The following is a 15,473-nucleotide window of genomic DNA, read 5'->3' as shown; positions in this document are numbered from 1 at the left end:
GACTTACCTCCTTATCATATTTATATTTCTCTAGTCCTTCAAGTAACAGATTATCTCCTGCCCATCAGACATGTTTAATTTCTCCATTTCCTCAGAAAGCACATATTCTAGTTATTAGTTGCTTGAAATTAGCCCCTTGCTGAACTCCAGTTCACACAATGCAGCAGTGAGACACTACTGCCACAAAAGAGAGCAAGTGCAGTATTTCTTCTAGAAATGAGAAAACAGAAAAAAACCAAAATTCCTCCAAACTTGGCATCATCTGCTTAAAAACACTGAGGTAGCTTTGGGATTTGGCAATCACAAAGTTGAGAGCTTAGCCTCATTATCTGAAACGTGACCAACTTGGGTGGCTTAACTTCAATTTCTGAAAATGAGATCTGTCTTATTAACTGTATGAAGAGACTGAAAAATGACTTGAAAATAACTAAGTTAAGAACATAACTTTACAGGAGTTATTTCCATATAAAAACTAGCCTTGAAAGTTGTCTCAAGAATGCAGTTTTGGGGCCATAGAAATATTTCACCAGATAGATAGCCTTACTCAAGTAAGTATGCATATTACTACTGCTCTGGCTTTTGCATTTCATTATACAACTTATCTTTTTATTACTATTGCTATTATCATTTTCTTTAAACTGTGTTTCTTCTATACAGTGCTTGGAGGTATTCAACATCGCTGCCACAACACTTTAAGAGGTGCTCAGAAAAACGCTAAAGGCTTTCATCCTTCAAAATCTCCTAAAATTAAGAGCAGTTAAACTTTTCTGAATGCTTCATGTAGAAAAGTTTGATTCCAATCAAAAAAAAAAAGCCACTGTTTCTTGGAAATATCTGTCACCGGACCTGCAGCATCTGATCCAGCTGTGCTGAAGGAGCCTGCCAAAACATCCGTTGAAGATCTAGGAGTCATCGCCAAACCAAGAGACATAAACAAGAAAGACTGCCAGGAACAGCAATGTAAGATGCTCTATCCAGGGGTGAGGGCGCCAGCCCACTCTGATCAGGCACACTAGTGCAGAAAACAACATAAAATTAAATCAAGTATTTCTAGAGACATGGCTCAAGAGTCAAGTTCTCTGGATGGGATATGTTAAGACAGGAAACAACCTAGACTAGTTTACTAAATTAGACACATGAGAGAAGTAGTACTACATTTTGTTTAGCTCCTGAAAATCCAAAGGAAATAATGCCATTTATTGGTGGAGCAACTATCAATAGAGTAATGAAGGAATAATACTTAAGGACAAATTGCCTCACACTGAATATCTATGGGATGTTGGCAAACCTACACCAGAATTGCTGCTGAAAAAATGGTAGTACTTAACTCCTTCTAAGTTCTTTTCTCCTTACTGTATTGACTCTTCAGCAGAAACAACTTGGTTACATACACAAACAACAAAAAGGTAGCTACCACTACTGATATAATGAATGAACAAAACAAAATTTGTCAAAAAAAACCATGATAATGTGTGAACATTATTTTCTACCTTCATTACAAAATCAGGTAAATGCCAAGGAATAGAAAAGAACACTGCTTCCAAAACTTATTATTTAAAATTGATTGGAAAAAATTCTGAAGACCCACTCTGCAAAAGAGCAGCTCATAAAATCACATATCTGAGAAGACCAACGTCAACCATTTCTTATTTTGGGAACACTGTGAGCACAAACTACTGTGGATCAAGATTTAATATTCCGTTCAATTACTAATAATCTATTTAATCTCATTAGGATTGGTACACCGCAATGCCAGGGCTGAAATGAAAGAATGCAGGTATGTCTTCTCTTCTCCCAGCAGCGCCAGCTTTGTCCTAACTTATCCAAAAATGTTTTCCTCCTGCCTTCGAGGATCTCACTTTCAGCTCTGAGATCCCTGTATAAACAACCAGCATCTGACCTGACTACTGGCAGACGGAGCTCATGGGTGGTTTGGGGAAGTGTTGTGAAAGAGAATAATGCTTCCAAGCCCAGTGTGTTGCCATTCCTTTAAGCATCAAGCAAGAACACTTGCTGGGAGACATTTCTAGCAGCAATAGAAAACAGTTTCTTCAGTAACTGGCAAAAAATACTTCTGTTTAAAACAACAAACTGTTATAAATAGCCATCTCAAGCACACACCTCACACAAATACCACATTTACTTTAAGAACTATTGTATACCCATACAGAAACTGTCAGACTAGATCAGATCAGCTGCCTGTGTGGCTTACCGACCTTACTAATTGAGGCTAATACTACATATGGGGGGAGATAGGAGGAGAAACAAAAAACAACAACACAAAAAAACCTTAAGATAAAAGATACATATGTAAAAATGCCAACAAAAAAACAATCTGGGTACTTTCCTAATTCTGACACTGTATGCTGCATTAGAATTTAAATACCAAATGAAATTTAAGTTGCTCTTACCAAACAACCAGTGGACATTTTCATTATAGATATGGAAGGGTTTTTTGTTTTGGTTTGGTTCTATTTTTTTCTTACAAAACTTATATCATAGATTATTGAAATAGATTTATATAGTCTGATCATTTGGGATAAATTGCTAATTTAACTTGACTATGAAAAGGAAGTGTTAGAGAGATCCCTAAGTAACCAGGAATATATTTCTTAATTTTGAAATACAATAAATCTTACCAATTTTATTCCTTAGTGCATAAGGAATAACTGCACAAAAATGTACTCCACTGCCTCTCTGTCTTCTTTTAAAGTGACTCTAATCTTTAAAATCACGCTTCAAGCACAAGCCTTTCTGTGGCTATAAACTAACATCTCCACTAAGCAGAAATCTGATATTTTCCTATGCTATCTGATTTAAGATCAATCAGGCAAGAAGGCCTGGGCAAAAAGGATATCTACCTTAACTGTTTCTCTGATAACTGTCTGAAGAAAAAGCAAATGTGCTGCAGCCCTGTGCTAGCAAATAAATTGGACAATGTAAGGAATATCTCATGTGCCCAAGCAGCCCAAGTAAGATGAGAAATTCTAAAAACAAGGCTTCTAATAGTTGTACATCATCGTGTTTTTTTTATTTTCAAGCAGTATCCTATTCTCACATGCAAATGTGTATATTTCTACTAATGTAAACTATTTAAAAGAGTTTTATTAATATTTTATGAAACAAAAGTAGGAATTATCTGATAGGGAAATAGTATTTAAGCAACAATTAGTAGAAGTATTAGTATTAGTCGAAGTATGCTTTTCCTTTAAGCATTTTAAAAGACTTCTTACTAGTAAAAATAAATAAATAAATAAATAAATAAATAAATAAATAAATAAATAAATAAATGTAATTCAACTTGCCCTGAAATAAATCACTGGAGTAGAGACCTCTGGAAACAGTAAAAATAATCTGCGTGTCTCAAAGTTCAGAACTACAGGAAGATATGTGCAGAGTAAAACGCTGAAGTAGCAGACAGGAGACGTCTAAGGAAATTCCCATGAACAAAGAAACAGGTATTTGATTAACCAGTAAATACAAACATTTTTTCATTCACACTCAATGTCTCTCACTTTGGGCAACGTTATCTGTCATCATGTACTTACTGCTAAACCAACGTACCTTTCTTGTTTAAGTGCATATTCCAGCATTTTGATTCTCCGCACTAGGTCCTTCTTCAGATTTTCTTGCCCCTTCCTTTCACCTTGAAGAAAAGCGATCTGGGCCTGCAAAGAAAGTATTCAATGTAGACTGTTTCTTCAAAACCATTCAGGAGAGCTCAATTCTTCCTCCCGCCTCAAGTTACTTTAGAATTGATTTGTACAGCCCAGAAGAAACTGGCTTAGTGTTTCACAAACATTAAATGCTTAAACTAAGCACTGCAGATAAGCCTTCTAAACTACACTCTCATTTCATATAAAAAAACCTCACAAAGATAAGAAATAAATTTTAGTTTGTTTGACAGGGTTTACTTACTCTCGTAGCTAAACATTCAATCAAAGATAAAGAATATATAAAATAAACATACAAAAAGCCTTCAGCAGATGAAAGCATTTGCCAGTGATAAGCAGAAGACGTTAAAATATTTCTCCTCACTATCTGAAGTAGTATATAATTAGTGCACTGTTATGCAGAACACATTAGATACGTGATACTAGTCAAGAGAACTAAAATGCAGCATGTCCAGCTAAAAGAAAAATAAAACCCTGTTTCTAATACAGTGTCATGTGTTAATTATAATTCTTAGTAAAATAGGTTAAAGAAAGCTCTCCAGAACTACTTTAACTGAGAGAAAAGTAGGAAACAGAGAAAGATATTTTGGTGAGAGGGAAGGGGAAAGATATGGCATAAAAGTAAATAGAAGTAGAAAACAGACACCTAACCTTCGTCAGTTTTCAGCAGACAGTACTTAGTAACCTATGAAAACCTCCCTTCAATAGGCAACAATGATAAGATATTCTTTCCTAATCATAAAGGCAGAACCTGATTCTATACCTCATGTTTAAGTCAAGTCATTATAAAAGACAGATTCTTGTGCTCTCTCAACTCACAAAGCACACTTCAGACAGAAACACCTCTGGATAGCCACCACTTCGTACCTCAGCCTCACCCATTCTTCAAGTTGCCTGCCATTTTCAGTGTCAGCAGCAACCTCTGCAGCAAAGTCATAAATGTATGTCCTGCAAAGCTTGAACAGCATAAAAGGCAACTGGTCAAGACCTCCAGCTGTTGAATATGATGACTAATAAGCCCTTCTTTTCCACAAACACTCACTATAAGCAAGCCAAGTGTTCTTTGCAGGTACTGAAGTCTGCACCACTCTCTCAGGAAAGTTTGGGAGAAACAGAATTACCCTGTCCTCATTACAATTTTGAAAGCAGTCCTCAGATACTGTAATTAAATGAGACTTAAACTGCTGCTAAAGAATAACTTATCATTATTCAGGTTTTTATTGCATTTGCTGGTGATCGGCTACAGCAGCTGACACAACTTCATTGCTCAAATAGAACCAGTAAATAGCATCACAAACACCTGAATAAGCCTTAGTACCAGTCCCCAACTACAGCAGCCAGTTTACAACGTGTGACAAATGCTGGCTAATCTCCAAAGAGCTCAGCCTTCATCTTCACCAGGGAAAATGTACTCAACTCCCCAAAAATCCTCAGTTGGATCAAACGGAAGGCCCCGTCACTCTGGCAGCAAGCTTCTTCTCACTCAGTACTTAACCTGAACTGAGCAAAAACATAGAATCCAAATTTAATGCTCCTTGTACGCTCAGTGCCAGGCAAGTTGCAGTTCTGCTCACGAGCCATCAAAATTTTAACTCTGCAAGGAGTATTTCAGCTCCATCCCTCTCGGCAACATCTCAAGCACGTACAACTTGCAATAGCTGTACAGCCCCCCCAGGTTATGAGGCACAGACTGATGCACCCCGACAGTAATTTCCATTAACCTGCTTCCAAACACACCCAACAGAAATATGCAAGTGCCATTCTAACCAAGCAAGTGAGGTGACATCAAATATTCAATAAATGGAAAGGAGTACATTATGTAAATATGCATTTGGATGGAATGAAAAGGATTGCCCAGTGGCACCAGGACACGTGCTGTAAGGACCTATGGTTACCTGCAGGCACTTCCAGCACAGGAAGAACAAAGCCCTTGTGCCTAGAGGACGGACAGCAACAGCCAACCCAGCAAGACTCACATTTTACACATGAAGAAAAGCCTCTGGAAGAAATTTAATTGATTCTTTGAACCTCTTTTACTCTTAAGAGGTATGTCAGTGCTGTCGCTCATGTCTTATAACTTCCCCTGGAGGTCTAAGAACACGAAATACCTGTGGTTCTCACTTGAAAAGCAGGCAGCAACAACAGCATGCTGGAGTCAGAAGCCCACGAGCTGCCTTTGCACCCTGCACAGGTTTACTGCCAGAATCTTCCACAGTCACTATACTCCTTTCAGATCAGTCATTTTATTGTCAAATCAAGAAATGCAGGAGTGCACAAGAAGGCATGGGAACAACCTGTGCCCTCTCTCTGAGCACTGCAGCACAGCTGTGGAGTTTTTTGAAGCATTACTTTTGACATTCTGACTCCTAAAATGAGATACTTTCATTTCATGTCATTTTCATAGCTCCAAAAGTAAGGACAGTTTCCCCCCTTCTTTCTCACAGGACATTAGTAATCCCTATTCCTCATTTATATGCATACAGGATAATTACAGTCAAGTCATTCTTAAATTATTATTTACATGTATTAGCTCAAATTTTTATGTCATTAAGACATTAAGAAACTTCAAAGTTAAGAAATCCTTCATGATAATATTAAGGCGAAGACGAGGACATGGGGACGGACAACATAAAAAATAGCAACTGACATTTTATATTATGCATAATACTGCAGCAGTCCATATGCAGCCTTCTTTCTCTACAGTCATAATTAACTGAAAGTGTGCAGAGGGAACGTAAATGTTCATATCATGCATGAAACAATTTGTAATATAAATAAATAATAATGAATTATTCATACATATATATATATACAACTTTATACATATATCACATCATTATAGGGGCTGAAAGGGACCTCTAGAGATCAACTAAACCCCCCCGTCAAAGCATATATATGACAAATTATGAGATGGAGCAGTATTTTCTCAGTCTTACACAAATAGGTTGTACTTCTAGATTCATAATTTCTGATCAAAATACTTAACCAATTCCCCTTATAAATATGCAAACATTTAAAGTGTAAGACAGCTCAGTGCTGATATGATGACACGACAACTACAGCTTTCTCATTATTTCAGCGTAGTTGGCAGAAATTTATAAATAAATTTGGACTGCACAGGCAGCTCCCCATTGTAGAAGCGTTAGTGCAAGTCAAAGCTCAGGTGAAAACTATCTGACAGCTAAAAAGCGAAGGAGAAATGCTTCAGTTCTGAATAATCTGTGATGTTTTGTCCTTCTGCTTTGGCCACTCCTAGGAAGTCTTGCCAAAAATGTCAAGAATTCACAAGTATGCCCAACAAACAGGTTTTGTAACAACTGACCTTCTAGCTAGTAAGGTTAACATGCATTAAGTTGTAAACTAGTCATCAGAAACCTCTAAAACTGCCTATGGGAGCACGTAAAACCCGTGCTGGCTCTTGTCCTATGGGTGGGGCACAGATCTCCACAAGTTGGCTGGCTTGCTAGCTCAGCAGCACAGAATTGCGGCGGCATCAACCTCTGTGTAATCCAGGCTAAGTGCTAGGAGTCACTGCGGTACGGCTCATCTGCTGAAGTAGAATCAAGAGTCAGGTGGAGGAAAAAAATAGTATTAAATACTTGTAACAGTCTGTTTCAGCTACTAATGGACAATCCTTTTTTTTTTTTTTTTTTCCTTTCTTCCTTTTTCATCTATTAAAGTTTCTGGCATTGCCAACTGCAACAAAAGTTTAAAGTTTCAAGTGCATCTGGTCTAAATTAGTAGCACTGTAGCTATTGTAACTGTTTCACCTCTTCACCACCAGATTTTAAAAAACAACATTCATTTTCAAGAGGGAAAAAAAAAGGACAAAACATGGTGGTGTGTTATGGTTTTAAGAAGTTCCCCAGAAGGCTCTAAGGTCACTTTCCTGTGAAAGGTACTGAAGGGTGAGGCAACCCAGTTAGCACTGGGCTAGAAGCACTATTATTATTATTACAGTTCAAGTTGTTGCCTTTTTAGCATAGACTTAATAGCCATAAAAATATAATCAAATAATTACATTGCATCTTAATAAAGTCTGGATTTTAAGTCTGTTTTAAGAAGTAAGCTGGGATTTACACTTCCTGGAATCATCACCCACAGTGTTACGGATGCCAAAAAACCTGCGCACCTTTTTAGGCTGACATCTTGATATTAAGGAATAACAAAGGATTAACAAAAAAATTTACTTCCAGCAGAAATTGTTTACAAGGAAATAATGCCACAGCTGCTAAACAAGTTGTTTGTGTTTACTACCAATTTCTCTCTGCTTATGGATTTAACAGCTATTTCAAGTTAAAAGGCTGGGAGGCCTTTTAGTCGGTCAAACTCAAGAACTACCACAACCCTCTCCACTCTTTTGTTGAAGATGTTTCTCTTTTGAAACATTTCTTTCTTTTGAAATAAGTATAGCTTCAAATTTTTGGAGCACTGCAAGGTTGACAGCCATTGTTTTGGCAAAGTAAGAGCTATTAAGGCAAACAATTCTATGTATACTGCGTCTGACACTGCTTCTAACAAGTTGGAAGAAAAAGAGGAAGGAAAACACTAAGAAAAGTATTTTAAAAATATTAATAGGTAAAATAACTAAATACCTACACTGATGAATCAGTCTGCAACAGCTGCTCTAACCGGTCTACCAAGATTTACCAGAACAAGACTGTAGGCTGTCAGGTGAGCTCATGCTTTCAGATTACCGATGCACAACACAATGAGCACACTTGTAAATAGGAGTAGGCATGCTCTGAAGAGCCAGGGAGAGAAGAGAGAAAAACCAAATGCAACTGAGCGTATCCACGTTGGGGGGAATAGCAGTGGCTAGTACCAGTGCTAAACAATTCTTCAAGAGCCACGCTTGAAAAATGTCAAAACTTACACCCACCAATTTCCAGCTGTTTGTCCGCTCTGCAAACAGAGCTAGGATGCTTCTACACGCACTTGCAGCCATTTACTGCCATGCAAAGCTGCAGCACGTTAAAACACACTTGTGCCCTGTATTTGAAGATTTATTTTACTCGGAGAATGGTATCAGTTCACTCCAAAACCAGCATCAGAGCTAAGCAATGAAAAAGTCAAACCACCCAAAAGAGATGAGAGATACGGCTTACGGTAAGGAAAGGGTTGCAAAAGCCACACGCTTACATTCTTCATCTCTTTGAAAATATTGTTTCAGAAACAGTATGTTATCAGTCAATTTAAAACTCCTTGTCAGTCATCCAGAATCAAAGGTGATGTAGCAATTTTTTCCTGGCAACACCCTGATTAGTAATTTAAGCATCTCACCCAATAGGAATACTTCTCTTTCTACAGCTTGAAGTGCTTTACAACACAGATATCTTTGCAGATAGATAGCCAGTCTGTCTTTCATCCACTCTTTAGTGCCGCCTTTCACTACTCTAGCAACTGCAAACACTGAAGTATTTGCTGAGTTAGTCGAGCAATATATATTCCGCTCATTTAATCATTCTTCAGAAGTAAGAAATCTCTTTAATCCTTTAATCCTTTCTGCAGTACACTTAAGTGGTGCAAATTAACTTTTATTTTTCTTTTGAGTCACAGGAGCATGCTCCATGCAAACTGATGGAAAGAAAAAAAGAGATGGAGCACCTTGGTGCCTTGTCTCAGAACAGCAGCATGTTATGAGGCCCAAATGCTCAGACAGATTGCCTTTCACTTGCTGTAAAGGATCCCATATACAGGAAGGCAGAAATGCAGCAACAGCAATCAGCACCAAGACTGATAAACAGATGTCTAGCCACATCTAAACTGAAACCGCGGAATCTCATAGTTCGAAGGCATCACTTGGCTCCTGCATCTGAAGGAAAAAGGCAGCAGTTCCAGTACTAAAAAGAGGCATGAAGCAGACTTAACCACACAAGCAAAGGCAGTGGGGCACACCACTGTTTTTGGCTGCTGAGTTCAGAACAGCTACCACATGTGCTCAAGCATGCACCAACCACCAACCTGAACAATATCAGCTGGAACAGACAGAAAAACAACTAATTGTGTCCTCACTCCTGCTTACAAGTACGGTTATGAACAGGATGCATGCCAGTTTTATTCGATGCTTTTGCAATCCTGCCCTATGCGACTGCCTTCAAAAGAAACATATCCCTGGCTAAGGGCAGAAAAATGCAATCTTTCCACAATGCAGTCCTTTATTCAACTTCTTTGTCACTGCACTGTTTTCAATACATTCCATATTGGTTAGTATTAGCAAACTTTCCTTAAAGAAGAAAATGAAACCCTCCAGATGAATCAAGCAACAGCCACATACTGAGCAGGTCACTACAATGAAGCAAATATCTACTTTCCCATTTAAGAATATTTCATTTCTACAGTACTGCCTGTCAAGGTTTGATCCGGAGCATTCCAGAGAGATTCAGAAGAGCCACCTCAAGCACTTCTCAGCATTTAAAAAACAAAACATGACAATCCTTCACCTATTTTTAAGTTCTTGCCGCTTCTTAGCAAACAAACTTAGGAAGAAGGACCATACAAGGCCTCACAGCCTAGCGAGACAAAATGCAGCTGTAGGTTGCTGATCAATACCTGTTTTCTCACCGAACTGTGTATAGCTATCACTTTTACCTGAGACTTCACATTTCTACAGCCTTATTTCCTTCAGCATTAAATTAAGGTGAACCATAAGACTCCTCAGATATATGTGATCTTCCTTAGGGAATTCTACACAGCCTGCTCTAGAAACTTTCAATGTCTACTGAAACGTAGATAAAGGGTGAGTTATATTTGCAACTTCTTGTTCAAAACAGTGCAAAGTTACTTACCCCTTATGCAATAAAAGTGACATACGCCAAGACCTTCAGCATAAAAACAACGGCTCCAGTTGGAGGAGCACAGATATACCAATTTAGATTATAGATGTGCCTTCATAAAGACACGTGTGATCCTCCACCATATGCTAACCTGACATGGAAAAAAACAAAGTTTGGCACCTAGAACAATATATATAAACTGTCTAATTTTTACTTTGGCATCAATTCAACAGTTACATAGCAAATCATGAAAAGTAGAAAATATCTGTCTGAAGTATAACATTTTGAGGAAAACGCAAAGGCCACTTGGCGACAACAGTAAGCCATTCCATAGACTTAGGAAAAGAGTCTATGTTCTATTCATACCATGTTCACACTTACAGCAGCACCTTCCTAAAGGGGTGTATACATTCAGGAAATATTTCTATACACTTGAACAAAGTTACAAATTTTAAGAGTTTAGAGAAGAAAGCGTGGTGCTCAGAAAAACTGGGATCATTTATGCAATTAAACAAATCAAAAGTCTGTAAAACTCAAGTATAGACCTGCAAAGAACCGGTTTCACTCAGACTGTATTTACATTCTACTTCTGCACAAAAGCTATAAATTTGTGTATTGCAGCTCTTCAGTCACTCAGCATCTACTCCCACCAGTCCTCCTGGTTTGAATAAGACAAGTCATGACGGCTTATCAATGAGAACATGAGGCCTAGCTGGCAGCCACGTATGTAAGCAAACAAATAGGAAAAAAAGGAACATGGAAGCTTCTCCCTGCTTCACATGAATTTACAAACTAGAAAGTTTACTAAAGGAAGTTATTGAAAGAAAGAACATCTGGTCTCTGAGACCCATTTAGCGCTTTCCCAACTAAACATGCCTCAGTCTTGTGACTGACATACTTTCATCCACTTTTCATTTATCTGATGCATTTGAAGCAATAAACTTGAAAATACTGTCATTTTGGGGTGGAGGGGAATTGAATATTAACCCATGTTCTCTTTGTAGCAACTGCCTTACGAGAAGAAACATTTTATCAAAGATATCCACAGCACTTCTGCCAGGTCACCTTTCTCCACAAATCCCAACATTTTATGTACTTGCTCCTATTTGAAAATCCTACAACAGGACTTCTTCAAGCACAACTTCATTTTATTGGCAAGACCACATGAAACTCCTTGGGAGTTTTCCTTTAACCAAACAGCTGATACCATCAGCTCAGCGCTCGCTTCTTTTTCTCTGAGCAGTACTTAGTATCACCACAGGAACGATTTCTAACTGAAAGCTCACAAATAAGGAGGCCAACTAGCAGTAAATACCAACTATTTCTGAACCAAGTAACCCGTGCCCCAAACCACGCTATAAATAGCCTAGCCATGTGCCTGCCATGCCCCTTCTCCCCATGACTGCAGCCCAGCAGAGGCGAGGACACGGCCCTTGTTCTGCCACTGCCTTTTGCCTCAGAGCCGTAGCGCAGCAGGCAGGAGCACCCCAGTGCCCCCAGAGCTGCTACTGCCAAATCTGATTTCCACAGCCAATCTCAAGGGTTTATATGCTATTTCCATCACATTCCTTTTGTTATTGTTGCTTGTTATCGTTTAGCCACATTTTATCGCGTTTCATAACTTTTTTCCTTTTTTTTTTTTTTTTTCATTTTTTCTCTCCTTTTGGTGCTCTCTGACATGGGATATTCTCAACAGAGCTACGCAAATACAAACCCAGCATATTCACCCATCCTCCTTAACTTCTTTGCACACCTTTCCAAAGGGAAGTTTCAGAACAATGCTGATAACCATGCCGGGTCCCACCGCTCCGAAACAGTCAGAGGAAATGACATCCCCATCCACGCACAGGACAGGAGTGAGAAAACTCAGCAGGATGCGGGACACCTATGCATCCACTTATGTACAGCATAGCAGTTTGCTGCAATTTAAAGCAGTTGTGAAACACACTGAGAAATGCCAGTCAAAAACCTACAGATCAGCGTCTTTGCCAACAAGATGTTCATTTGTCCAAAGCAAAAAATTTCCACAGTAACACACGTGTTACTTTCAAAGTTGGCATTTCTCACCGCCACCCCCAGGAGGCGGCCCAGTTCCCAGCCCCACAGGGCACTCCCCAGCTCCTCCTGAGTGGGCACGTGGCCAGGCAGGGCCGCCAGCAGAGAGGCCTATGGCTGAGGCTGGGCACCAGCAAGTTGCAAGGCCAGGCCCGCGTGCCTCTGGCCTTCTGTACTGCATCCGCCTCCACATCGGCTATCGGCTGTTTTGCGGAGGGCTGCTCTGACACACAACGGCAACTCCGGAATACACAGGCCAGGATAATGGAGAATGAAAAAAAAAAAAAAAAAATTGGAGCTGAAGTACTTTGCAGAACAGGAAATCCATTCTTGTCAACTCTCCCAAGCAGCTGCCACGGAACGTGGGAAAAAGAAAGTTACTGCTTTCTGAAAAGATGTGAAAATAAATGACAGCGCTAAGCACACGGTTTGTTAACACTAGAAGGAAGATTCATCGAGTCAGTACTCAGTGAATTACCACGACTAGGCACCACGAAAGCTTATTCTTGGGATAGTTCTTCAATCTGCAGATGTGGAAGTACCACAAACACGAAGCAAATGTTAATAATGAAATACATAATTAGCAGATAAGCATCAAGGGGAGCCCTGTGCGACTGCTTTCAGTTTGCCTCAAAACATGCAGCTTGCTGATGGTACTCATGGAGATATAAATATTGAAGGCCTCTGAATGGGGAAAATTATATAACAGAGGCAAGAACCACTTTTAAAGATTAAAGAAAAATAATTAGAAAATCAGAGAAAAATGGATATTTGCCAGAGAAAGCAAACTATAGGCAGAGTAGGCAAACAGGCAGAAAAACCTTGGAAAAGCAGCAGCTAGGCCAGCAAGTATGAACAGAACCAGCTGCCTGGCATATCAACTCATGTATTTTTCTGAACTGCAGCAAGGGTGTGTGTCACCTGAGCAGGCAGCCTGCAGCACAACAGGAAGGTACACTACCTGAGCATCACGTGGAATTCCACACAAGTAATTGCAAAGGGAGGAAAAAAGAGAAAAAGAAAAAGAAGCCCAGAGGGGAAGAGAAGGAAGACAGGAAATCACAGTTGGATTGACTTACGAGGTGTTTTTCAGAGTGAGTATAGCTCAACTGACTGACGAGCACAGAACAGCAGCCAAGCACAGCAACATTTGAGGGACTTAAGTATTATGGCAGTAAGGAACCAGAGAACAGAAGTCTGCCTCTAAGGAGCAGGATGCACTACAGACAAAATGTGTGGCATACAGAGAACACCATACAAAACAGAATCTCTGCCACATGGCCTCCCAAGAGAACAGACAGCCTAGCATTTAATTTACACTGGCCAGAAGACCTTGCAGTACAACCAGAAGCACTGCATCTTTATCTCGAGAGACAGAAACTGCGTGACCTCCGACTGCCATTATTCTGTTAAACACTCCGCAGCATCCAGGCCTATGAAGGGCTTCAGGAGGAACGTGGAATCTGCCTTTAATTAATACTGCTCATCGTGGAGCTGTGCATGTACCATCGCTTAGAGCCCCCTTGCTGCTGCCGAAGCCACAACACAAACCTCTCACATGGATCAAAGAGCATTCGGCTGAGAACGGTCACAGCAGACGTCACACACCCGATGTCTGCAGGGACAGCCAAGAATTTTGCACCTTCCTGAACATGACTCTGCAGCAGATAAATGCTGTTGCAGCTTGTGGCGATGCCAGTCACAGCTAATTATAGTTTTATTGAGACATTTTGGCAAGAGCCAAAGGAGTTCAAGCAAACAGCTTGTATTGGGGTTGTGTTCCTGCCCTGCTGCTGACAGCGCATGACTCTGGCACATCACCCATACGCTCGGTCCCTCTTCTGCTAGCTCACCTCTGACACCCACTGCTCCCCACAGGGACGCTGGGAAGGCGGAGTGCAGAAGTGGCCTCTGGAGGGGCACTGAGGATACACACAGCTCTGCTGCTTCTGGGCACTGGCAGAACTGCACTGTTCCCAAGGAACACGTTTTCCACCAGAGCACTCTGTATGGACGATGAAAAAACACCCAGTGGAGTCTCATAAATACCTTAGTGTGCGACGTGCAACGTTCTTATTATATGCAGCTAAGCTAGTTACTTTCCACATTGTATTTATCGGATATTGTGAACAAAATACAGAATCATAAAATAATAAGGTTGGAAAAGATCACTAAAATCACTTTGTCCAACCACGAACCCACCGCCACTATGCCCGCTAACCATGTTATGAGCAAATCTTTCACCAAATCACTGAAGCTAAAACACAAACCACATCTCCCCTGTGCTCATGGTCACTTCCTTTGCACTCCTACACAGGGTGCAGCCCTTGGTGAGGAACGGCAGTGCCACCACTCCCCTCCGGGAGGGTTTGCCTGATGTTACCATTGGAAATACGGCTAAGAAATTGACTTTCCAACTAACTTGAAACAAAGATGAAGAAAAATAAAGGAACGACAACAAAAGAGATAGGTGGTTCTTGCTGTTAAACAGACTTAAGACTCTCGGCAAAGACAGAACTTTCAAGGAAAGGAAGAGAAAGAACAGAGCTGCCAGGAAGGAAGAGGAAGGGAAGGAGACCCAGGAGGAAGCGCTCCGTGCCTCGAGCACGGCGCTGGGAAGGACTCACAAGGGGCTCCCGGCACTGCGGGCGGTTAAGATTTACAACCGAGATTTCCTCGTGAACAAAGCCGGAGCAGCACCGCGGCGCAGGCCGCGCCGCCCGCTGTTATTAGCGTTAATACGAGGCGCGCATCCCGGAGCGCCCGACCGCGGTGGCTGCAGGCCAGCACTTCACAAGTTCCCTAAACCACAAGATCTCTATCGGCGCCCTCGCAACGCGCCCCCCGGCCCTGGGGTGGCGGGGCCGACTCCTCCCGGCCAGGGCCCACCCGGCCGCCCCCCGCAGGCCGCCGCCATGTCACGCCCCTCCGGGCGGCGGCGAGGAACCGGGGCCGGTGGGCGGCGCTC

General features: G+C 40.8%; 1 protein-coding gene across 1 annotated transcript in view; it reads right to left on the bottom strand.

The window, feature by feature from the left end:
• Window positions 1-15,473, bottom strand: part of STRN (striatin) — a 64,072-nt gene that overhangs the window by 48,183 nt on the left and 416 nt on the right. Inside the window, exon 2 of the mRNA XM_031593200.2 lies at window positions 3,565-3,668. Within this exon, the coding sequence (XP_031449060.1) occupies window positions 3,565-3,668 (104 nt within the window). The remainder of the gene's footprint in view (window positions 1-3,564; window positions 3,669-15,473) is intronic.

This window comes from Phasianus colchicus, chromosome 2 (genome assembly GCF_987193195.1).
Source record: "Phasianus colchicus chromosome 2, bPhaCol1.hap1.1, whole genome shotgun sequence".
NCBI classification, from domain to species: domain Eukaryota; kingdom Metazoa; phylum Chordata; class Aves; order Galliformes; family Phasianidae; genus Phasianus; species Phasianus colchicus.
This window is presented reverse-complemented; position numbering and strand designations above follow the sequence as displayed.